The sequence below is a fragment of the Danio aesculapii genome, chromosome 8 (genome assembly GCF_903798145.1).
Source record: "Danio aesculapii chromosome 8, fDanAes4.1, whole genome shotgun sequence".
Taxonomy (NCBI): Eukaryota; Metazoa; Chordata; class Actinopteri; order Cypriniformes; family Danionidae; genus Danio; species Danio aesculapii.
Genome location: NC_079442.1, coordinates 5,729,890 through 5,757,127, shown reverse-complemented (window position 1 = coordinate 5,757,127; position 27,238 = coordinate 5,729,890). Strand labels below are relative to the sequence as shown.

Sequence of the window (27,238 nt, the reverse complement as noted above, 5' to 3'; positions counted from 1 at the left end):
GTCATAGCTTCGCGACTCCGAAACAGCATTCGGGAACCCACATGGCTAATGCACAGTGTTATAGTGTATCTTTAATACCTGTACATAAGTAAAAGTTCTAATAATTTGTGTGTACGTGAAATAAAGGTGTAAGCGCAACTGTCAAGAGCCGAGAGTCCCTAAAATGGCGCTATTTATGATGAACAGGTATGTTGGTATCTATTGCACTTTGCGTGTTTACTTCGCCGACAAGAAGTTCTTTAACGTTATTGCATTCGTAACTTATTTTATCAGTGTAATTATGAATAATACATATATATTATAATGTTTTATAATAGCACATTCGCTCAGGGACAATTTATGTCATACTCCCTATATTGTTTACCATGGTACTTTGAATATTCGGTCTGAAATTAAATGTAAACATGACTGGAAAACAACATTAGCACTATATTTTTATGTAGTTTACATTAGCAGAATATTTTTTTGTGTGTAATTATATTATTAAGGAGAAAGTCTGAATGTGTGAATATAAAACAAACTTTTTCTCAATTCATTTATTGTGTGAGTTAATCTCATATGATTTAGTTTATCTTGCATTTATAATATTTTTTTCTATTAATAACACACTTCTAATAATTTGTGTATTATTATTGTACATGGCTAAAATGGCTAGAACCTATACTCTCATTTTGTCATAATGATCAAGGACCTTTGCTGCCATACCATGGCTACAGCTGGCGCGATGACATTTACACAAATAAATGAAAATAGTTCTGAATTGTTTCTCACAAATGTCTCCTTTGTTGCAAGATTTTCAGGTGCTGTGTAATATAATTCATATCATTCAATAATTTATGCTAACCTAAGCTAAAAGTTTCCCTGCCAAACCTGGAGATTGTCTGAGTAGATTGAGAATGTAACTACAGAATAGTCATGCTTCAAATAGAAAAAAAATCTAAACTCTTTAGTCATTTTTGAGCAATTATGCTAATGGTCTAATCTGATTGAATGATTTATGTTAAGATAAACTAAAAGTGCTCTTGCTAGACCCTGAGATTGTCTAAATAGATTGAAAATGTAACTACAAAATAGTCAAGCTTTAAATAGGAAAATTATCAAAACTCTGGTCATTTTTGAGCGAGATGCTAATGGTCTAATTGGATTCAGTGATTTATGCTAAGCTAAGCTAAAAGTGCTCCTGCCAGACCGGGAGATTGACTGAATGGATTGTAAATGTTACTACAAAATAGTCAAGCTTTAAATTGGGAAATTATTAAAACTCTTTGGTCATTTTTGAGTGTGATGCTAATGGTCTAATCCGATTCAATGACTTATGCTAAGCTAAAAGCGCTCCTGCCAGACCCAGAGATTGTCTGAATGGATTGTAAATGTAACTACAAAATAGTCAAGCTTTAAATATGGAAATTATCAAAACTTTTTGGTCACTTTTGAGAAAGATGCTGATGGTCTAATCCGATTCAATGATTTATGCTAAGCTAAGCTAAAGGTGATTCTGCCAGACCCAGAGATTGTCTGAATGGATTGTAAATGTAACTACAAAATAGTCAAGCTTTAAATATGAAAATTATCAAAATGAGCGAGATGCTAATGGTCTAATCCGATTAAATAATTTATGCTAAGCTAAAAGCTCTCTTGCCAGACCCAGAGATTGAATGGATTAAAAATGTAACTGCAAGACCCGGAGATATTCTGAATAGACTGAAAATGGTAAAACTCAATGGTTTAACTCTAGAGCAGTTGTAAATAGCTTTCCATTTATTTATTTTTTAAGTGGAGTGTTCCTTTATTTGATGTGATACCTTGTCTATTGATGTTGTGATTAGGTATTTGGGGGAGGAGGAAGAGGAGGACAGTGAAAAGCAGTCTCGCTCCAAAGCTTTACTGGCTAAACTTCAGAAGCAGGTCAAAGCCAGAGGACAGCAGAGCGTCTCAAACACACCTAAGGAAGAAGAAGAGCAGCAGGATGAGAAAGAACACAAGAAAAGAAAACACAAACTGCAAGAGAAGAAGGGGGAAATGATGAAGAGCGAAAGTGTTCAAAACACAGATCCTACTGAAGATGCTGACAGTTCAGTAAAAAAGAAGAAAAAACGCAAAAAGTCATTGTCCACTGAAGATGTTATTGTGAAAATAGGTACAGTAATCCCATCTTGCTACTATGTTTTATTGTTTAATGATTTGTATTAATGTTTACGTACTGTATATTTTTAAGTGCACACACACATATTATTTTAATATTTCTATTAGTGCTAGGCAAAGATTAAAAATAAAATATGTGTGTGTATTTTATATATTATGTATATGTGATACAAACACATACATAAAAACAAAACCTTTGCCACATAGATATTTAAATTTGTAACAATATATTGTGAAAAATATTTCTCAAATATATGCACGAATGCTTATATATATATATATATACAAAATAAATATGCACATAAATATTATTTGCTAAATATATATGTGATTAATCTTTGCCCGGCACTAATTTCTATATAAATAACAATTTTTCTATCCATGTATATACTGTACATGAATGTGTGTATTTGCATAATAAATATACACATTACACATACAGTTTTTATGTAAATGCAAAGTTTTATTTTGTAAGCGATTAATTATCTGACAACACTCATTTGAATAAAACTTGACAGTCTAGTTAGGTACACATTAGTATCATATTATTATTTTTAATTAGGGCATGAATTCCATGTTTCTTGGAAAGTGAGTGATTGATTGTAAATAAATTGCGTAAAGTAGTATCTGGCCTTAAAGAGCCCATATTATGGGTTTTTGAAAATGCCCTTCCATGTAGTGTGTAACACAGCTCTAAGTGAAGTGAAATATCCAGCTAAGGCTTAAATCTGTAAGTGTACAGTGTTTAAAACTATTGATTCATCTATAAAAGAGTCGACTCATAGTGCTTCAAACGAGTCGCCTTGATAACGAGTCATTAGGTGTTTCGCGATGACGCAGCCACGAAACACAAGCCTCGCCAGTAGTTACGCGCGCAAACCAGGGAGATTTGAAACCTGCGGCCCCGCCCACTAACACAGAAAAAACACTAGACACACACACACAGACGCCGCCGGTCGAATGAAGTCATGCTGTGCTCAGATGGATAATATTGACAGTCTCTGCCCAAAGATGAGTTGTTAACCTGGTACAGTACACGCGGTTACTCTTTATATTGTCTTATCACATGTAAGCCACGTTAAAAACGCGACGCGTGCCGCTTTGTTTACGGATTTAACGTTAAAGGCTTTTGTGAGCTCGCGTTCCACTGCCGTTTGTCGTTGCTATGGCGATCGATCGTAAGCTAGGAGACAGGAGACTCGTGTCACGTTCCCTAGTTCTTCTGAGGAGCGTTGTGTGTGTGTGTGTGTGTGTGAGAGAGAGAGAGAGAGAGAGAGAGAGAGAGAGAGAGAGAGAGAGACTCGCGTCGCTTTCCCTAGTTCTTCTGAGGAGCGTTGTGTGTGTGTGAGAGAGAGAGAAAGACTCGCGTCGCTTTCCCTAGTTTTTCTGAGGAGCGTTGTGTGTGTGTGAGAGAGAGAGAGAGAGAGAGAGAGACTCGCGTCGCTTTCCCTAGTTCTTCTGAGGAGCGTTGTGTGTGTGTGTGAGAGAGAGAGAGGGAGAGGGAGAGAGAGAGACTCGCGTCGATCTCCCCAGTTCTTCTGAGGAGGGTTGTGTGTGTGTGTGAAAAAAAGCCTTACACTATGAAGCGCGTGTGCACTGTGACTACTTTTATATAGTTGATTACCAGCTGGGCATTTCACTCTGTCTCGTGCTGAAGCCTGTCACTGTCGACCAATCGCAGCAGGCTGTCATCGGTCCAATCAGCGCAGATTAGCTTCGCGCTGAGGAGGGGGTTGGGAACAAATGAATCGCTGAACGAATCATATGGGAGTCGTTGGGATAATTAGGTAAAAATAAATGCAGATTATAAGACCATCAAAGTGTTTTATGACCTTGCATGCATATTAGACTGTTGTTGGAGACCCTTACAACCTAAATATGACCCTATTTCATGTATAATATGGGCTCTTTAACATGAAAGTCGCAAACTAGCTGTGAATATGTTATTTTTGTTTAAACTAGCCATATGCTGAAATATTATTTTCTGCTATATTCCATGTAGGCGGCGTGGTGGCGCAGTGGGTAGCACCGTCGCCTCATAGCAAGAAGTTCACTGGTTCAAGCCTCGGCTGGGTCAGTTGACATTTCTGTGTGGAGTTTACATGTTCTCCCCGTGTTCATGTAGGTTTCCTCTGTGTTTTCCCCACAGTCCAAAGACATGCTATACAGTTGAATTGAATAAGCTAAATTGGCCATAGTGTATGTGTGTGAATGCAAGAGTGTATGGGTGTTTCCCAGTGTTGGGTTGCGGCTAGAAGGGCATTCGCTGTGTAAAACATATGCTGGATAGTTTGGCGGTTCATTCTGCTGTGGCAACCCCTGATAAAGGGGTATAAAGATAATAAAGGGACTAAGCCGAAAAGAAAATGAAAGAACGCATACATGTTCATGACTTTTGCACATCAACAAGAAAAATAATTAATATTGTCTGTGTGTACACACACACACACACACAGTGGGTACAGAAAGTGTTTAGAGTATTTATTTTAAGTTAATCTTTTCCTCATTAATGTACACACAGCACCCCATATTGACAGAAAAACACAGAATTGTTGACATTTTTGCAGATTTATTAAAAAAGAAAAACTGAAATATGGTAGACAGCCATGTTTCCAGAGATGCTCAATTGGGTTTAAGTCAGGGCTCTGGCTGGGCCATTCAAGAACAGTCACAGAGTTGCTATGAAGCCACTTCTTCATTATTTTAGCCATCTTGGAGTCCTTTATGTGTTATTTAGCAAATTTCATGCAGGCTTTCCCTTCCGTCTGGCCACTCTGCCTTAGAGCCCCGAGTGGTAGAGGGCTGCAGTGATGCTTGACTAGGATTTGTTAATTAAGATTATTGTTCAGTAGAACTCTCTTGATATGATTGATTTGAGTGTCCAAGGCACTTTATTATGTGTTTATTTACCTTTTATTACTATAATATAAAAAATAAGGGTTTTAAAATCTTATGAAAGTTACATCCATTAAGACAGTAAGATTCCTTGATAATTATGCCTGAATGAGAGTATAATTCCTAGACATATCGACGTAGAAAATAACACATTTTTATCTCGTTCAGTTTTAGAACATGATGTAACTACAGAACAGTCAACCTTTAAATATTAAAATTATTGAAACTCTTCATTTTAAAGGGATTTTTCAAAGTGAAATGCTAATGGTCTAATGCGATTCAATGATTTATGCTAAGCTAAGCTAAAAGTGCTCCTGCCAGACCCGGAGATTGATTGAATGGATTTAAAAATGGTAAAACTGAATAGTTTAATCCAGGAGAATTATAAAATGAGATCATTTTCATTTTCTATGCACTATTATGTACTGTGTTTGTGTAAAGTATTATTTTTTAATACAGATTTTTTTTTGTTTTTAAAAGAGAATGAATCAGAAAATGAGAAGTCTGTAGACATCACAGAACAAACTCCCAGCAGCCCAGTGCAAATTAAGACTGAAAAAGCAGAGGAATTAACCAGCAGCTCTCAGAGCAACTATCAGGTCCTGGGTGGATTCAAAGAGAAGGATGTGCAAAAGGTAGTATGTTAATAATGTTTATATCAAGCTTTAAATTAAGCTTCATTGTGAATTTAAAGAGCTGTTTGCTCAATATTTGCAGGTCAAGAGAGTGTTGCCCCAGTGGTTGGCCCAGCCTGATGTCATCCAGAAAGACATTAAGAGTAACCTCATTCCTATCAATGAGGTGCCAGGCATCTGTCCCACACTGCTGAGAAAATTACAAACTAACGGCATACAGAGCTTCTTTCCAGGTAAAGTCAATGATAAATTAATAAATCTACAGCAGGCATTTAAGAGCAGCAGGCATTTAAGAGGGTTCCCTCCTGTGAGTGTGTGCTATGGGGATGCTTTAAAGGGCCCGTGAAGTACTTTAAAATGTGCACTTTTTATTTGATGTTTGACATAATCTCAACTGAAACATGAAGAGTAGCTCCACCCCTTTTTAAAAAAAACAGCCAATAGCGTTTTGTTTTATCACCGCTCTTTCATTGAGTGGTTGAGCACAAGCAAATCAAGAGGGTTTTTATTCTCGTGTGTGTGTGTGTGTCTGTGTGTGTGTGTGTGTGTGTGTGTGTGTGTGTGTGTGTGTACTTGGTTTTTATATCCCAGTGGGGAACTTAAACCTGAATGCACACAGACTCATGGGGACTTATGTCACCATGAGGACCAAAATTGAAGTCTCCATGGGTAAAAATAAGTTTAAGTTTAACAACTTTCTTAATCCCACAAGTAGCAAATTAATCAGGGCAGTAGCATCATGACACATCACACAAACAAAACTCAAACTAAAACAATACGATAAAGAATATAAAACACACATGCCAATATACTGCTTTATAACAAATTCAAAAATATAATATTATTTAAAAACATCAAAAATAAAATACATACATTAGAAATTAAAGTTTGCTCAAATTTAAAGGTCCATTTTGACTGGATGTTTGACGTAATCTCAACTGAAACAGGAAAAGAGGGCGGGACATAGTGTAGCCCCTCCCCTTTAAAAATGTGTTTTGTTTTATCACAGCTCTGCCAGTGAGAGTTGTTGAGCTCAAGCACATCAAATGAGAAGTGTCTTAATGGGGGTAGGACTTGTCAGACACTAGAGAGCATTTGGTTGGTCAGAAGATTTGATGAGAAACTGAAGTATGAGGTGATGTGAACAAAACCATTTCAGTTGATCCATTTCAGCTTTGGATGGTTCTACCAGTTTTATATCTCCTAAACGTGAATTGTGTCGCTGTTTTGGTGCACAATAACTTATAGACATCCTAAAAACTAACAATAATGATACTAACATCTTTAATGGGACCTTTAAGGTTATAAAGCCTTCAAGCGTCTGGAACAAAAGTGCATTTATATTAGATGAGGATTTGATGCTTCTGAAGCTCCTTTCCAGGGTAATAGTTTAAAATATATCTTCAGCAGTTGAGAATCATCTCCTATTACGCTTTGAATTTTCCTTAGCATTTGCTGCTTGTGTAAATCTGCTAGACTCAAGATACACACCAATAATCTTGGAACAAGTTCTAACTAACCTCTGAAGGTGACATGCTTATAATTCACACAGAATTAAGCATATTGAAAATATAAAATGCAGATTGTTTCCTGTGAAGGTGGATCAGTGGTTAGCACTGTGGCCTCACTGCAAGAAGGTTGCTGGTTCAAGTCCCGGCTTGGCCAGTTGGCATTTCTGTGTTTCCTCCAAGCTCTCTGGTTTCCCCTACAGTCCAAACACATTATAGGTGAATTGGATGAACTAAATTGGTGTGTGTGTGCGAATGTAAGAGTGTATGGGTGTTTCTCAGTACTGGGTTGCCGCTAAAAGGGCATGCTGAGTAAAACAAATGCTGGAAGAGTTGGCGGTTCATTCTACTGTGGCAACCCTTGGTAAATAAGGGACTAAGCCGAAGGAAACTGAATGAATGATTGAATGTTTCCTGTGAGAGTTGGGTTTAGGGGTAGGGGGTACATTATAAGTGTCCCCACTAGGATATAGGAACAAGTCTGTGTGTGTTTGTGTGTTATGGTCCTTTAAATTTTCTATTACCCTACATCATTTGATTGAAACGCCACAATCCATCCAAATCCTAAAAGTTCACTTTGACATATGCACTCAATTGAGGTGGATCATTTTTCATTCAATAAGACAGCATGTAAATAAACAATAGTAATTTCTTTAATATGGAAAAACAAAACCCATGTGGCTTTGCCACAGCAGATCATGTGATTAGACACTGTCTTAACCAACCTCAGTAACCACATGAATAATCCAGATCATTAAATTGATAGTTCAACCAAAAATGAAAAATTACTCTGCTTATTCACCCTCAAGTGGTTCTAGGTTTTTATGAGTATCTATATACTATTGAACACAAAAGAAGATACTTTGAAGAAAGCTGAAAACCGATAATCATTGACTTCCATAGTAGTAAACACAGGTACTGTTTAAGTCAATGGTTGTTTTAATTTTCAGAATATCTTCTTCTATGTTCAACAGAAGAAACGGTAACACTTTAGAATAACTATACGTTATAACTAGTTAATAGTTCATTAAAAAACTGTTAGTTAATGAGTTATAAATGACTTGTTAAATAAAAGTTAATAGTTTGTTAATTATTTATATCTGTGCCTTATAGATAACTAATCAATGGACTATTTACTAGTTATAATGGATAGTTATAAATAATTAACAAACTATGAACTATTATTTAACAAGTCATTTATAACCCATTAATTAACAGTTTATTAATGATCTATTAATTAGTTATAACGGAAAGTTATTCTAAAGTGTTACCTTATCCCTTTAATGTTTTTTTTAGTTCAAGCTGAGGTCATCCCTGCCGTTCTGGAGAGTGTTGGTTCAGGGCTGCTGGTGGGTCCAGGGGGCTACAGACCCAGAGACGTCTGTGTTTCTGCACCTACAGGAAGCGGGAAGACCCTGGCCTTTGTCATTCCTGTTGTACAGGTGCAAGCAATCAATTGCATTTGAATTTATTTTCCTAGATTGTCTGAAATATTAGCTGTGTCCCAAATCGCATACTTATGCACTATTCAAAGCCATTTTGTAGTATAGATAGTGTAAGTACTGCGTTCACACTGAAAACTCTTAAAAATAATAAGTGCACTTTAATTACCCGGATGATGCACTTATTCAACCGGTAATATGAAGTGTGTAATGATGGACACTTCACGCACTCATTGACCGCAGCTTTGCTCAGGTAGTGGAAGGGGCGGAGCTATCGGGCGCACATGTTGGATAACTTTATTTTGCATGGTGAAAGCAAAATTCTCCTACGAGAGTGATCATAGCGCCTCCCGATGGTGAATGGGGTTATACTCATGGCAGGTATTTGATAGTTTGGTCATTTACTTTACTGATTTGGCAACCGTCAAACGTCATCAAAGAAACGGTTTGAATTTCCGCTTAGTAAAAAACATTAGTGCTCCGTTTGGGACGACACTACCTACATATACTATGCTTTTGAGTGTGTAAGTGCATAAGTACATAGTGCATGAGTGTATAGTGTGTCATTTGAGATGCAGCTATTGTCTTTGGAACTGTGAACTAGCAGGTAGCATGTGTGCACTGACAAAGTATTGTAATTATTAACTCTCATCTTAATGTTTACAAATATAGGAGTTCATTTCGAAATAGTTTATGCACAGTTTTACATGTAAAAAATTTGAAATATTTAAAATTTGTAAATGTTTTTGTGTTCACCATGTTTGTGTGTGAGTGCAAAACGCGCCTGAGCCCGAAACTGAAAGCGAGACGTGATTTTTGAAGGACTGTTTGATATGGATTTATTAATCATTCTTACTGTTCAATGAACGCAAACTGTCGTAGTTTATTAGAGATGCAAACCCCTCACTGCACGAAAGCTCCACACTTTTAGCAAACCTCCTAATTCCTGCAGCACAATTGTTTCTGAGCGTCAAAAGTGGCTGATCTGTTCTGCAAAATATTTGACTGCGTGTCACTGCATATCAAATGACTTAAACGACGATATAACTAAAGAAGTCTCCACTGTGCTGAGCGAGAGTGCTACTGACCAGCGCATCATCGATGACGTAAGCGTGCCCAGGCCCGAATGTAATGTGAGTGCGGGCCATCGGGGGAGACAGTAGGGGGGACAAACGTGCTTTGGCCCGGTTCAAGGCAACTGTAGAGTTGAGGGCTCTAACAGCCTGTGGGAAGAAGCTGTTGAGTATTCTAGCCAAGCAGGCTTTATTCAATCCATAATACACAGTAAAGGCATTAATATTGTGATATAGTACATTTTATTCTACCTGAATCTACTTATGTTTGTCATTTATGCCTCTTTTTATGGCAAAGATCGTCATGTGATAATACTTTGTTGCGTTACTAAAAAAACATAATTGGTTAATATTTTAAAACAGATCAACTTTTTTTGATCAAATAAATACTGTAAATCATGCAAATAAATCATGACAAAGTGTTGGTGTGCGTCTCACTGGTGCATCAGTGACCAAGACAGCAAGTCTTTGTGATGTATCTAGAGCCATGGCATCCTAGGTAATTTCAGCATTGTACTAGATGGGCGCTTCACAGCCAAGGACTACCAAACCGTTCTGCAGGACCATGTGCATCTAATGGGTCAAACATTGTATCTTGAAGGCAGTGCCGTGTTTTTGGATGATAATCCACAAATACACACAGCAAGACTGCACAATACACGCAGCAAAACATTATTGAGCCACTTTGGGGTGTTTTGGAGGAGCGAGTCAGGAAACGTTTTCCTTCACCAGCATCACGTAGTGACCCGGCCACTATTCTGCTAGAAGAATGGCTCAGAATCCCTCTGACCACTGTGTAGCACTTGTATCTTTCATTCCTAAGACCAATTGATGCTCTATTGACCACAAAAGGAGGCCCTACACCATAGTAATTAATTATTGTGGACTAAAACCAGACGTTAAAACCAGTTTTATTGTCCGACCCCTGTATATTTTTTTTCAATTTTTTTCTATATCACACAGATTAAAAACAAAAGTGGTAAAAGGCCAGATTTTTTAAGTAAACAGATAAAAAATATTTGTTGTTTAGATTAAGATATTGTGTGTGTGTTTATTAATGCAGGCATTGTCTAAGCGTGTGGTGCGTGAGGTCCGTGCGCTCGCAGTCCTGCCCACCAAAGAGTTAGCACAACAGGTAGTGATTATTAACTAATGATTATTACATGACTAACAATCTTCTTATGCATACATATTGATTGTTCATGCTTGATTTCATTGGTAAAAGGTGTCTAAGGTGTTCAGCGCATACACTGAAGGCAGCAGTCTGAAGGTGGTCATGATCACAGGCCAGAAATCATTCGCGGCAGAGCAAACGGCGCTCTCTGAAAACAGGTGAGTGTGCTTGACAAACCTGGAAGATAATAAAAGTTCAGCTTCTGTCAAGTCCTAGAGTTGAAACTTTGTGTGTGTTTATATGTGTTTGTGTAGGGGAGGTGTTAGCCACAGTTTGGCCGATATCGTGGTGGCCACACCGGGTCGACTGGTGGATCACATCAACAAAAACAGCAGCTTCAGTCTACAACATCTACGCTTCCTGGTGAGCATCAGTGGGAATCTCAATCTGTAAAGACCTGCCAATAGTATAGTGACCAGATATACAGTATTACATTCCCTTCAGGATTTCGCTAACAAAAAACAATCAGATTTTTGTGATTAAAAGGATTTTGTGGTTTTTGAAATCTGCAACAATAATAAAAAAAAGTAAAAGCAATTGCAAAATCCTGGAGGGTCTGATTATAAATCGTCCTGTTAAATACAGTATGTTAAATATTGTTGTGTTTGGTTTAACCATTTTTAGATGGGTCGCCAATGTGTTATATTGCTCTAATACTTAAAATTATTAAGCTGACCAAAGTTCTTAAGGGCAGAAGATTTTATTGAATACAGTGTAGTACAGTTCCTCAGCAGCAACGTAAGCTCATAGGGCTTTATTTTAACAATCTAAGCACAAAGTCTAAAGCGCATGGCGCAAAAGCATTAAGAGCGTGTCCGAATCCACTTTTGCTATTTTAAGGATGGAAAAATATCGTTTGACGCATGGTCTAACAGGGTTGTGCTTATTCTCTTAATGAAATATGGGTGTGTTTTGAGCATAACATGCATTAAACTAATCAAAGTCTCATCTCACATTCTCTTTAAGTCAGTTGCGTTGTGCCATGGTGCAATTGCTATGTACATGGCAACGTCGTAAGGGGAGTAACTGAACGCTTCACTAGCGGGAAAACAGTTAAACAGACCATCTGCAGCACGAGAATAAACAACGAGCCTCCTCCATTCGGCCTCTTTACTTTCTCTTTACATCCACTCTTTACTCCTTTACTTTCGCGTGTAAGGAAACGGTGGAAACGCTCTCCACTGAAGACATCCATTAGTCTACATATTTAATTTAGTTTGATAAGGGCAGAAATTTTTGTTTTATATTTCTAAGTTCAGTTTAATACCACATATGGTGATGCATACATCTCCAAAACCCAACAGGTGGACAAATCTAAACTTGTTTTTATTAAACAAATATAAATATGCATATGTTAATAATACTACTAATAAAATTACATTATACAAATGCAAATTGTCATGAATAATCGGAAAAAGCCCCCCGAGATGAAGAAGGCATGGAAGCAGTGGTTTTTTATTGATGTAGAAAATAATCATTTTTGTAACATTTTAATCCTTTCATTGTTTTTATGTGTAAAGATATTTGTCTATTGCTGTACATCCTGTGTGTATTAAGCAATGTGTAAGCATTTGGACCTGCATAGGTGCATAACAAACACGCTCTGCACTGGACTTTAGCCCAGCTTTTAGTTGGTCAATGGTGTGGTCTATTTCAGCTCCTCAAAATAGCAACGCGCCAACAGTGCGCCTTGAGTCCACAAAGTGGCACAAATGGATTAATATTTAAACAACGTGGTGCAAAACATGAAAATTACTGTTGCACTGGTCTGAAAGTAGCAGCATATCGTGCCAAACACATCTTACATCTTATTGCGCCGGATGTATGATAGGGCTCATAGTCTTTCAAGACATATCTGTCTGTACAACAAATTGTTAAACTAGTTAAAGCAAAGGAGATGAGTCACCTGGAGATTCCCCAGCTGGAACTTCCTGAGGGACTCGGTTCTTTTGGTTTGGGTTTTGGAGTTTCTGGAGGCCATTCACACCTTTTCAGATGCAGATATTTGTTTGCATATGAAACAAACCACACAATCTGATCAAATATTCATTCTTTTTTAAACATTTCTCAAATTCTTTTTAACTGAGAGAAGATTTTTGACTACATGATGACAGTACATCATATTCTACTATTTATTTTGTAAGAAAGCAGTATTCGGCTTAAAGTGCAATTTTAAAGAGCCCATATTATACATGAAATAGGGTCATATTTAGGTTTTAAGGGTCTCCAACAACAGTCTAATATGCATGCAAGGTCAAAAAACACTTTCATGGTCTTATAATCTGCATTTATTTTTACCTAATTATCCCAGCGACTCTCATATGATTCTTTCAGCGATTCATTTGTACCCAAACCCGTCCTCAGCGCGAAGCTAATCTGCGCTGATTGGACCGATGACAGCCTGCTGCGATTGGTCGAAACTGACAGCCTTCAGCGCAAGACAGAGTGAAATGCCCAGCAGCTAATCAACAGTATAAAAGTAGTCACAGTGCATACACGCTTCATAGTGTAAGGTGTGGATTTTGGCTGCCAGTGAGTGAATGTAAATACAGACGATGCACTTAAAAAAAACAGACCACAAACTATTTTATTGAGCAAAAACTCCAAGAACTGGCGAGGAGCACGTCACCATCTACCTGCTCTTTTCACACAGACACACACACACACACACACACAAACACCTCCTCCTCCTCCTTAGAAGACACAACACCAATAGAGAGGGAGGCGTCCACGACACCTCCCTCGCCACCCGCGTCCTCCGTTATATCTGCTGAGGACACTTTGCTAACGGGTCACTTTTGTTTTCACTTTCGGGTTGAGGGCGGCGTGATCGTCCTTAACCTAGAGCGGCAGTTCAGCTTGCTGAACCGGCCCTGCGCAATACACACACATTACCTTTACCGTTCGCCTAGACTAGAGCGCCAGTTCAGCTTGCTGGGTGCAATTTAGACAGCTCCCTCGAACCTGAGCTGAAATATTTTGAAACTTGACCGTTGCATGTGTGTAGGAATAGCTGGCGATCCGTAAACAAAGCGGCACGCGTCGCGTTTTCAACGTGGCTTTACACGCGATATGAGAAAATAAAGAGTTAACCTGATACAGTACACACGGTTACAAGTAACAAAACACAACTAAATACATAATTTGCAAGCTAGAGTAAACGAGGCAACAATTTTAATCGCATGTACTTACACTTGTGAAATGGGGGTAGAAACTGTTCATGATGCACTGATCCATGTTCTGACAGTCTTTACTGATCCTTCCTTTAACAAAACGATGAAGTCTTCTTTTTAAGCATGTAGTTTCTAGAAGCACTCTGTGCTATAATGCTGAGCTTTCATCTTTGGGTAGGCTGTCGATAGTATCCATCTGCACAGCGTGACTTCATTCGACCGGTGTCTGTGTGTGTCTGTGTGTGTGTGTGTTTGTGTGGGGGGCTTTTTTTCTGTGTTAGTGGGCGGGGCTGCAGGTTTCAAATGTCCCGGGTTTGCGCGCACAACTACTTGTTTCGTAGCCGCGTCATCACGAAACACCTAATGACTCGTTATCAAGACGACTCGTTTGAAGCACTATGAGTCGACTCCTTTATAGATGAATCAATAGTTTTAAACACTGTACACTTACAGATTTAAGCCTTAGCTGGATATTTCACTTCACTTAGAGCTGTGTTATACATTACATGGAAGGGCATTTTAAAAAACCCATAATATGGGCTCTTTAAGGTTAACTAGGTTAATTATGCAAGTTAGTTCAATTAAGCCACTGGACAACTGTGGTTTGTTCGGTAGACAATCAAATCCTAAGGGGCCACTAATATTGACATTAGCTTTTTGATCTTAATTTTTACATTTAAATATTTATTTTTTCTTACCAAACTAAAAGAAATAAAAATAAAATAGGAAATACTTTGAAAAAAATACTGTTTTTCTTGTTAAACATCACTAAAAAAGAGTTCAAGTTTACACGAGGGCTAATTATATTGTCGTCAGCTAAGTATTAAATTATCCTTAAAGAGACTGTGGAAAGTGTCAAATAAGTGTTACCTCTCATGCTATCCTTGTGTTTTCTGTATAGAGTGTGTGAGCTTATACTGTGTGTGTTTTGTAGATTATTGATGAGGCAGACAGGATGATTGACAGCATGCATCAGTCCTGGCTCAGCCAGGTGACTAAAGCAGTGTACAGAAGCTCAGGAGAGATATACACGTCTGTCTTCAGGAGGACACAGCCTGGACCAATAACAGTGGCAAGGTAGTATGTCATCTTAATCTGTTATTTACAACTAGGATTGTAAATAACCCAACCCAGCCACCTTCAGTTTGAGGACGTCTGTGCACCTTAACATTAAAGAAATAAATGTGAAATTATAACAAAGTTTCTTTAGATATTAGTATCAGTATTGTTCGTTTTCATGATATCTATAAGCTAGTGTGCAACAAAACAGTGACAACATTATGTTTGGAAGGTGTAAAACTGATATAAACATGTAAAGCTTGCAACGGCTAAAAAAAAGAGCTGATCGCTCATCGATTACCGTAAAATGCCCACTCAGTGCCTTTCTACGCTGTAAACACTCAATAAATGCAGCGCTACCATTGACCACAACAGAAAACAAACGCTTAGCTTAAGAAAAAAAAAATTAAGTGGACATACAGCCTCAATGTAAAGTGACTGATATGTTTGCTCTTTCTTTTAAAAATTTCATGCCTATTTTATTAAGATAAGATTTTCTTCAACACATTTCTAAACATAATAGTTTTATAAACTTATTTCTAATAACTGATTTCTTTTATCTTTGCCAGGATAACAGTACATAATATTTCACTATATATTTATCAGTATACTAGTATTCAGCTTAAAGTGACATTTAAAGGCTTAACTGGGTTAATTAGGCAAGTTAGGGTCATTAGACAAGTCATTGTATAACAGTCAAAAACAAATACTGCTTAAGGGGGCTAATGGTATTGACCAATGGCTTTTATTCTAGTCAAAATAATACAAATAAATACTGTGAAAACATTCATTGCTTTCAATCATTTAAGAAATATTTTAAAAAGAAAAAAATCACAGGAGGGTGAATAATTTTGTCTTCAACTGTATATTAAAGTAAGACAATAATCATATTTAAAATCTGAATTATTCAAAATTTCTGACCAGTATTGTCTGTCTGCATGTCAGTCTTTCTCCACCTCAGGTTCCTCTGCAGAAGCTGCTGTTTTCCGCAACCCTCACTCAAAACCCGGAGAAGCTGCAGCTGCTGGATCTGCATCAGCCACGACTCTTCAGCTCCACACACTCCTTTACAGACACCCCAGCACAAAGCCAGGACACATTTCACTTCCCTCAGGGCCTCTCTGTGAGTTCTTGAACAGATCATGGACACTGCTACAGGTTTTATTAGCAGAGCTCCTGATTAACATGTGGAATGTTTTCTGCAGGAGTATTACGTCCCCTGCATCTTCAGCAAGAAGCCGCTCCTCATCCTTCACTTCCTGCTGCGGCTCAAGTTCAGTCCTGCTCTGTGCTTCACAAACTCCAGAGAAGGAGCACACAGGTAATGAGGGATTTTAAAGGTGCTGTATGTACGTTTTTGACTCCTCTAAAGCATAAAAATACTCTAATATATTTGCAGATATTGAATAAACATGCTAAGTGAACATACTTGTTTGTTTATCGGAAAAACAATGCTTAAATCAGTTATTCTCCTTTGTAAATATGCGTTCTGTGTTGGAATGCCTGTCTTTGTTTTGGTCTATAACCAGCCCACTGCCAGTTTACCCAATTATATTGTTGCCTTAATGGAAAACACATATTTTATTTTAGTCTTGAAGATTGCTTCAATATTTGCAGATGCAACTAAAAAAATGCAAACTCCAGAGGACAGTAGCAGCCTCAGAAAAAAAACACATATTCAGAGTAATAAAAATCCACTTGAGGTGGTTTTTAACTAGCAATCAATATAAATATTGCAAAACGTAAACGTTAGTTGAGCTGCTTACTTTTTAAGGCTTGATCATCAGACACGCTCGCTCATGTTTGTATCGTCAATCTGACACTTATAATTGATCATAATTGATAATTGTAAGAAATAACCCCAAAAAGCAATCAACTGTGTGAAGTCACATAAAACAAAAGCATAAATACTACATATATGCCTATTTCAGCATATATATGATGTGACGGTGAGTAGCAGATACCTGTCACTCAAGTGGCCACGCCCTTAATTATGCAAAATTTTAAGGCTTAATATAAATGGAAAAGATGAGTTATTAAAAAATTAAACCCTCTCACAGTTGTCATGAAGGATAATATTATCTATATACACAAAAATAATGTTTTTGTACCAGGCTGCAATCACCTTTTTTCTGCTGTAAAAGTTTTCCATTTTAACACTGGAGTCAATGGAAATTTGCTCTGTTTTGGAGTCAGCCCCCAGTGGCCAGTCGATGAATTGCAGTTTCAGTCACATCTGTATTAGCTTCACAAAGGAGAGATGGAGGTTGCCGCTTGGTTTGTACACAAAGCTGCATGTTGTAAATGAAATTTAAAAATTGCAGCAATAAATTAAAATATAGTCAACATTATGTTTCATTTTGAAAAGCAAATTACTTGAATATTTCTATTTAAAAATTTGTTTAACTAATTATTTCAAACTGTTCATGGAAACCCTGTATGGCATTTATTACATTACCTTAAATTAATGGTTTTAGTATAATATATAGATAAATATTCTTGTTTTTTTTTATTAGTATACAGCTGAAGGAAAAACTATTAGCAAAATTTTATTTATTTTTTATTTTTATATAGAGATTTTTTTCCACATGATTTTTTTCTTTGCCATGATGACATTACAGAATATTTTACTAGTTATTTAACATACTACTAGTATTCAGCTTAAAATGCAATTTTTCAAGTCATTTGAAAGTTGTGGTTTGTTTTGTAGCCAATCGAAAACATACATTTCTTAAGGGGTTAATAATAATAACCGTAAAAAATAAATAATAAAAAAATGTAAAAGCTTTTTTTTTTTTTAAAGAAAAAAGGTAGGAAATACTGTGAAAAATCTTCTTGCTCTGTTAAATATCACATTGAAGGAATATTTTTTCAAGTATTAATATAATCATTAAAGTACTAATAACAATAATCTTGTGTATATATACTTTATGGGTATATATTTTTACTAACTTAGTGAAAGATAGTAAGTGGAAAACTTTTGTAAGCTACAAAAAATGAATATTATGATGCAAAATTCATCCTTATCTAGCAAAACTGCAGAGTTGAGTGCAAAATAGTCAAGACAATGACATTTACACCCAAGAAATAAAAACTTTATATTTTATTATCTGTGATCATTTGACTAAAAATGTATAAATATGGACAAAGAGACTAAACAAAAAAACCATTTTCTCCTGTTTCTCAGACTGTATTTGCTGGTGAAGTTGTTTGGTGGTGTGGAGGTGGCAGAGTTTTCCTCTAAACTGAGTCCAGGCGAACGTCAGAAAACACTGAAGGACTTTGAGAAAGGGAAGATCCCACTGTATGTATACCTTCAGCATCAGTATGTGTGTGTATGTACTGTATGTCTGTATACTGATTTATTTATTTTACAGGGACTAAATTGTCTAATGACATGGGTATGACCTAGTTGTATTCTAATAAAGTGATTTATAGAGACATTCCTTGTGTCCCTGTTATTCAAAACGCTTTAATACCATACATAACGGGATATTTTGACGTTCGAAATTTGCCACAGGTTTCGCGTTAGGGTTGAGTGTAGGGGTAAGGGTGGGTTAGGGCCATATAATAAGCGGTCATTAGAGTATAAAATACATTATGCCTATCGAGAATACTTATAAATCATTGACATATTTTTGTGTGGATGTATTCGTGTTGTCATGATACTGGAATTCAATACCAATCGATACTGAAATTTTTTAAATGTCCATTTCTCACTAACATTTGAGCACGTTCTTAAACAGCACTGATTTGCCGTTGTGTTCACGTGCTCAACAGAAATGACTGTGTCATCATTTCACCGAACTCACCGCTGTTTACTGAGTGTAACCACAGATACAGGGACACTAGAGCATTTTAAAGCTGTGAAGATCAGTCGATTCATCAGCGGATCGCTCAAATGTCAGCTTATAAACAGACCAGCTGATCTTCGCAGCTTTAAAACGCTCCAGTGTCCCTGTATCTGTGGTTACACTCAGTAAACAGCAGTGAGTTCTGTGAACTGATGACCTTCACGGCCAATCACAGTAATTTCTGTTGAGCACATAAACAAAATGGCAAATCATCGCTGTTTAAGAACGCGCTTAAATGTTAGCGGGAAATGTACGTTTTTAAAATTTCAGTACCGATTGGTATCGAATTCCAGTTTCGTGACAACACCTAGGGTATATTAATGTCCGCGTGAACCAGAGGTTGTTGAGACTTTTATTTCAGTATGTACTTGCAAGTGAAACAGAATGTTGAGTAGGGGGTGTGGCTTTCTTTTTGAGCATCATTCCCTCATAGCAAACTAACGCTAAGAGGAGCGTGGTTAGCAAAACCAAATGGTCAGACTTTGATTGAAGATTACCAAAACAAACCTTTTTTTTCAGTGAATTTACTTTTACAGATTGATTGGACAATGATCAAATAATAACAATGATCACTAGCAAAATAAAGATTGTACATTTTGATTTCAGGTGCACTTTAATATTAATATCATTATTCATTTGTTTGTTTTTTTCACCTCAGGTTAATAAGCACAGACGCTGCCGCCAGAGGGATTGATATCAATGGTGTAAAATGTGTCATTAATTATGATGCTCCTCAGTATATCCGCACATACATTCACAGGTAAGTCAACACAAGTGCAAACCTTCAAATTCATGTACTTTATCTGAATAGTAGGCTTTTTCTATCCCTCAGTGTATTTTTACTGGTGTTTTTCATTTGCAGGGTGGGCAGGACGGCAAGAGCAGGAAAAGCTGGCTTGGCTTTCACCTTCCTTTTAAAAGTGCAGGTCAGGCTTTTGTTGTGATTTTAGTTATTTCAAAGTTTTAGCCATTTAGTATGTAGAACATTTTGAGACAAAACACTATTCATTCATAATCCACCTACTTTACTGACTGATACTGTCAGAGGAATTAGTCATATTCCACTACAGCTGAGGACATATAGTGGAACAAAATGTAGTAATTCGTAGGACAACGTAAATAAATAATCATAAATAAAAACACAACACTGGACATAAAAGCAATTTTAAAGCTACCATATTCTGCATTGGTTTAATAAGTTAATTTGTTCTCTGATATCTACTTAGTAGGTTTATGGCTTCGGTAAGTTCTCCAGTAATGCTTTTATAAGCTCATTTATTACTCCATAAAATACCCCTAGAATCAGAAGGGCCATAATTGACCATATATGGATCGCCAACCTTATTTCACCAAGTAGGACATGTTCCTGGATTAACATCTATGTTGATTCTGGAACAACATTCAAATCAGCCAATCAGAATTAAGGGATACTTTCACCGTTTATGTTAACTTACAGTTAGGTTTATGCACATTTACATGAGTGTTATCCAACTATTATTTCTCTCTTATTTTGGGAATAATTTACAGTTATGGTTGGGTTTAGGGGTAGGGAATAGGTTTGGATAACATTTTCTAACAAAAATTATGTTCCAGGTCAACATAGGATCCAGGATCGCATCGTACTTGCCAAATCATAACGTGCAAATAGGGATTGTGGCTTGAATATTAATGAGGTCCCTCTCTCGCACACACACACACACACACACACACGCATGCTGCATGATGTGCGCTGAACACATCAAAATAAACACGATAAATTAGGAAAAAATACAATAAAACGTACCTTATGCCTCTGTAAATCTTGCATTTTGCATCCTGACCCGAGTTTGAACCAGGTTTGAACATGTCTGGTGCTGTCATTGCCCAGTAATGCATAGTAAACAATCTGCAGTTGCACTTTCAAAATAAAAGTCCCACATACTAAGTTCAATATAAGCTTTAAAATATCTAATGGAGGGGAACTATCATTGTTTTCTTGTTAGAAAATGTTGTTTCTTATCAAACACAGCCTGAGGCATGCATATTAATGATCTCAGAGCTACATATGAGACTGTGTTAGCTTGATGATGTCAGGTCTGGTTGAACGACCTAAAGTAGTCGTACATGCAAATTTGGAGGGCGTGGCCCGTGAGTCTCATCCCAGTTTGTTTTGTCCTCTAATTGGCTCATTGTCCACCGGGGTTTCACTCTCGTGAAATTTACATGTTAACAAGTGAACAATGGTGTCTGAGGCACACAGTATGTCCATTTCCATATACTGATCTCATATTTTTCTACTATGCCCTGGTATACCCAGATTTTCGTTATAGGACACCTTTAAACCTATACATAAGTAACGTGCTGAAGTAGTAATCTAACTATAAATACACTATAAATAGTTAACTACACACAACTATACACCTAAACAGTGTTGGGGGAAGTTACTTTTGAAAGTAATGCATTACAATATTGAGTTACTCCCCAAAAAAAGTAACTAATTGCATTACTTTTTATAGAAAGTAATGCGTTATATTACTTTTGCGTTACTTTTCCTTACCTGCCTGAGGGTTGATTAGGGTTCAGAACTTGCAGGTGTTTTTTTCTCACCTGTTTTATAGAGAAGCTCTGCATTTACCAACCACTTATGTAACCTACACCTTCATTTTCCTTTAAGAAATGTAAGATAAAATTATATTTTGAGAACTTTCTGAGCCCAGAGCTACACATGCTGTATATACAGATTAATGACAGCATGTAAAGTAATGTGTTTGCTACTTTTGTATGTTTTCAGTTATTAGTTAGGTAATTTCACTGTCCGTTGAGATAAAAATAACATGAAATAACTTATTAAGGCAAAAACAGATTTAAAACCTTTAAAATGTTTAATAACAAAATGAACAGTAAGACGATAAAAAAATCTAAACAAATCTTTGAGCTTTATACATTAAATATTTTTTTCACTTGGCCTAAACAAATGTGTAAATCGTTTCCCAAAGAGAAAAAAATCTTGCTGTATTACAAAATGTAGTCGCTTTTACAGCAACGTTAGACAGTGGCTGCACCTCCTCAACAATAAAAGCAGGGATACTTTAGGAATTTTTAGGATGATTAGGATAATTTAGCAATGATAATTTTTTTAGTTTTGTTGAAATAATTGTTTTACCTGGAGACCATGAACTGATGTCAATCATAGCTGGAGGTGGGGTGTGGGTGTAGTGCTTCGCATCCAGTTTTGTTTTTTGTTTTTTTCAATGTCGTGTTTCTTGCAGGTGTCAAAAGTTTTACTTGCACATAATCTACACTTAATGACAATCCACTTCTTTTCTTCAATGAGTTAAAAATAACAAGAATCCATTGCAAAAATGTAAGTCTCCGGCCTGCCATTGTTTCTGTTTCTGACTGACTGTAGTGATGACGGGCGATTCGTGAATGAATCATTTGTTTTAATCGGATCTTCTAAGTGAACCAGTTGAACCAGTTTATGAAATTGAATGGAGTTGTCATGAAAGCATCTTCAGTACTAACATACTGGTTACCCCCTTTGACTCTAAATAAACCCATATCACAGGTTATTCAGTTACTAGAACAGTACACAGACTTATCTGCTGTGAATAAAACAGACCTAATGATGATGATGAGTGCGAGTCGACTGTCTGTTTCCTCGCAGCACGCTCTCTCATTGAGAGTGTGATTCAACCTGACTAAGGTACTTTTTATTACGCAATATATTTTGTAAAAGCCAATTGAGCAATATAAAAAATTATTTGCATTACATTTTTTTGAAAAAAGTATCTCAAATAATATCACTTATTTTTAAAAGTAATGCGTTACTTTACTTGTTACTTTGGAAAAGTAATATTGTTATGTAACTACTTATAACGCATTACCCCCAACACTGCACCTAAAACACACTATAAAAGTACTTTTTGTAAACCCGAAACAATATTGTGCAATATTTTGTGCAAAATAGGTTGAAAAAGTAAGCAGTTCAACAAGATTTTTGGTACATTCTCATGCAAGTATAATTTACTTTACTGAGACTTTGTAAAATAGTGTATAAAAAAGTATAACTCTCCATACAGAGAGATGAGTGTTTATACAGGTGGTTTGTTAAGCCCACTCACCTGTGTAAGGCACACTCAGAATTTTTCATAGAGACATGTAGTGATTTTAAAAAAGTGTCTTGTGCATATAGAGATGAGTGTTTTACGAGTGGTTTGTCAAGCCCACTCGCCTGTTCCACACTCAGAAATTGAATTAAACATCTGTTGATCTTTCAGGAGAAGAGGTTCCTAAAGATGGTGTCAGACGCTGGCAGTCCTGGCATACAGAAGCAGCTTGTGCATCCAGAAGCCCTGAAAAGCATGGAGAGCCGCTACGAGCAAGTGCTGGCTGAGCTGGGGACAATTGTGAAGGTAAAAACACAGAGCTGTCTGAGACCATTCTGGCAGCTTTTCTGGGCATGGATTAAGCCTGTTCCTGGATTACACAAGTGGTTTTACTGTAGGATGAGCATAATGTTTGTCTCGGGAACTTGAATGTTTACTTAAGGATTTAATGTATGCACAGTATGTATGAATTTTTTTTATTAAAATATATAAAAGCAATTAGAATGTGAAAAATATTTTGCTGAGTTATATACTTACATGATCCTAAATGTTTTGAAAAATGTTCGAAACAAGAGAAATAAGCAATTTTAACTAGTGAGATGGAGTGTGTGCTATGTGTTCATGGTAATGACATTGCACAGTCATTTCGCCCTCGATTTCCACTTTAGATTTATAGACAGCCATACCCATACTCATACTCATGCTTCATACTACCATGATAATAAGTGTAGAATACTTCAGCTCATCCATCAATGTGATTTCCCCAGGGGTTCTGTTGGTATAATGAAGACTACAACTCCCATGATTCCATACTTATTTACGCCGTCATCAAACTGCGTCTTTGTTTGTTGTGAATACATGCCCTCTAGTGGTGAAGGCTAAAACATAACTCGATTTTTTTAAACATCTATTTAATTATTTACATCTTTGATATTGCACTTGTAATATGTAGTTTTAGTTAGTTTAGCTAATTTTCAGATTTAAAATTTGGATATATTTCTAATCAGAAATAAAGTTAATTCACTACTGACAAATTATTTAACAGCTGACAAAACACCAAACTTTGTGCAGTAACACATTTTAAAGGGCACCTATGATGAAAATCAACTTTTGTAAGCTGTTTTGGACAGAACTGTATGTAGCTATAGTGTGTCCACTGTCATTTTGGAGTGATATAAACACAACAAGTCTTTTTAAAATTTACTGATGTTAAAATAGGACCCAAATCCCAAAGATTTTGAGGCCTATTGCAACATGACGTAGGAGTATGGTTTTCCCTGCCCACTGATTGATTGACAGGCACCATGTTTTAATAATATTGTGATATTTATATATACTGTGATTTATATATAATATAATATAATATAATATATAATATATATAATAATATAAATAAAGTGTAATTTATATATAATAATACTGTGATTTTTATGTTTTATAAAATTAAAAGATTTTTAAAACAGCATGTTTGTAATAGACATTGATTCTTAACCTCTATAATCACCACGGCCACATGGTGTCAGTAAATGTGCATATATGTAAGTATGTATGTTTGTACTGCAAATGACATTGGTGTGTGACTCATTCTTTCAGAAAGGCTTGAATAAACTCCACCACAAATACATGAAAGAAACTTACTTGCCATTTTTGACGAATGAGCTGTATTTCAGCTTCATCCGTGCCTGTCTCTATCACCGACTGCTGTTTTATCTGATGTAATGCATGATGAGAAGCAGAAACGCACGTGGGAACGGTGAGCTCATTTGCATTTAAAGCCACAGGCTACAAAAACAGCTACACTGTACTCAAGAGACCAATATGGGCAGATTCTGGAGGCTATAATAAATAATCTGATGGGTATTTTGAACTGAAACTTTACAGACACATACTGGAGACACCAAAGGCTTGTCTTAAATCTTGTAAAAGGGGTAAAATAGGTGCCCTTTACTCAATTTAAAATGTTAATCTGAATACCATTTTTAGGATAAATTAAAAAATAGTTGGTTACATTAAATTAATTAAATTTTAATTGTGAATTCTTAAAGGTATAGTTCACCTAAATAATAATAATAAATTGTCCTCATTCAACTTTGTTGAAGTACAAAAGAAGATATTTTGAAGAATCCTGGAAACCTGTAACCATTGACATCCATGGTGGGGACAAATACTATGGAAGTCAATGGTTACATGTTTCCAATATTCTTAAAAATATCTTCTTTTGCTTTCATCAGAAGAAAAAAGACAGATAATGACATTGATTTTTCACTTTTTGTGTGAACTATCCCTTTAAATTAAAAAATTAATTACAGTTTTTCTGTTAAACCCTATGTTGTACTAATGAAAAGTCCCCAAATGGATAGAAGTTAGGGTTACAGTATAAAGTTTGTGCCGTACACAATCCATATATATCTTTACATCTATGAAAGGTCCCCATAAATCATGAAAACTCAGTGTATTCTTCTCTGTGTATTGCCTGTCTGTATACAAGTACTAGCTCTGTTTTATGGACCGACAGCTTATGATGAACTTTGATTCACCTTGTGACTTTCATCATGTTTAAACCACCTGAACTATTATAGTGGATATCAGTACATTTTATGTTAAAAAGTAGATGTAGGTAATTAAAAATAATGAAAGCATATTTATAAGGGTGAAATATTTATGCACCAACTGTAATTTTTTTAACGTTTTATTTTACTATGTCTAACTATTACAACACCTTTATGGGATTTTATCTAGATTTTCTACACTTTAAGCCTTAATATTAATGTTTGTGTTTCTTTGTTTTTAAGGAGGAAAATGAAAAGAAGCGTTTCTGAGCAAGAAGTGAGCAGACCGGTTTGCCTTTGACTTACAACTTCATACCATGTTTGTTGAAGAAAGCAATGTCTGATCTATAATGTAATAAGCTAACGTACAAATGTTTTAATAAAATATGGCAAAAAAAACAACTAAAAAGTAAAAGTCTCTTTAACAAAGCATGTAGGTGTGTGTGTGTGCGTGTGTGCGTGCGTGCGTGCGTGCGTGCGTGCGTGCGTGTGTGTGTGTGTGTTCTTGTATACATGGTTTACAGGGTCAAAACACCAGGTTACTCTCCAGCATTACAGGGTCACCATGGTATAGAGGGACACATCCGTGACCCTGTAATTCTGAGACCCACTATGTTGTTTTATGACTCCTAATAAAGCCCCTTATTAGTTTTATATGCATTTGAAAAATTGACCCTACATACCATGAGGTGCGTGTGTATAAATTTTACAACTGTCCCCTTAAACCATGATGTGATGTTTTCACACAATACAATTTCCCGGGAAATTTTACAACTGTCCCTATTAACCATGATGTGATGTTTACAATTTCCCGGGAAATTTCCCTTTTCTAATGAATAGCATTTTTAAGGGTCTAAACGTGCTTGAAAACTCACAAAACTTTGCACACACACCAAAAGTGGCGAAGATTTACATTTGATATGGGCTTCGGAAGTGGGTGTGGCAAAATGGCTCGACAGCGCCACCTATGTGCGTTTGACAGACTAGCCCCCGAGCTACGTTTTACCCACACGTATGAAAATTAACACACAAATCAAACATGCCAAAACCTACAAAAAAGTGTCTTGAAGCGAAATCCAAAAGTGAACAGGAAGTGGGATATTTTTTAATTCCTTTTCAAAAAAATGCAGGTTTTGCCATTTCCAGGTGTTGTATTTTAACAAACTTTTATCAGATCGACACCAAAATTGGCTTTTGTCATCTAAAGGCCTTGGCGACGTTAAATTGTGAAGATCCAGAGTTTTCGTAGAAGGGTGTGTCCATGGTGACCTCACAAACTTTGATGTTTCATCACGAAACAGGAAGTTGTTATAACTCAGACATGCATTGTCCGATCTGCCTCAAAATTCACTTGTTTGATAACATTCCTGACCTGAACACGTTTACATTTACATTTAGTCATTTAGCAAACACTTTTATCCAAAGCGACTTACAAATGAGGACAAGGAAGCAATTTACACAACTATAAGAGCAACAGTGAATAAGTGCAAGTTTCAGGTGTGTAAAGTCTAAGAAGCAAAGCATTAGTAATGTTTTTTTTTTTTGTTGTTGTTGAGAGAGTACAGTTAGTGGTATAGCCAGAGAGGCGGTTACAGATTAGGAAGGAAAGTAGAGACTAAATAGTTGAGTTTTTAGTCGTTTCTTGA

General features: G+C 36.4%; 1 protein-coding gene across 1 annotated transcript; it reads left to right on the top strand.

Moving 5' to 3' along the window:
- Positions 1-25,982, top strand: ddx51 (DEAD (Asp-Glu-Ala-Asp) box polypeptide 51). The gene is made up of 16 exons (XM_056463072.1): positions 1-186; positions 1,827-2,137; positions 5,518-5,672; positions 5,755-5,905; positions 8,477-8,622; positions 10,759-10,830; positions 10,921-11,027; positions 11,124-11,232; positions 14,977-15,119; positions 16,047-16,224; positions 16,307-16,422; positions 18,289-18,405; positions 19,614-19,715; positions 19,818-19,881; positions 23,215-23,349; positions 25,836-25,982. The coding sequence occupies exons 1-16, from the start codon at positions 164-166 to the stop codon at positions 25,860-25,862; spliced, it is 1,956 nt and encodes a 651-aa protein (XP_056319047.1). The 5' UTR covers positions 1-163; the 3' UTR covers positions 25,863-25,982.
- Positions 25,983-27,238: the final 1,256 nt, after the last annotated feature.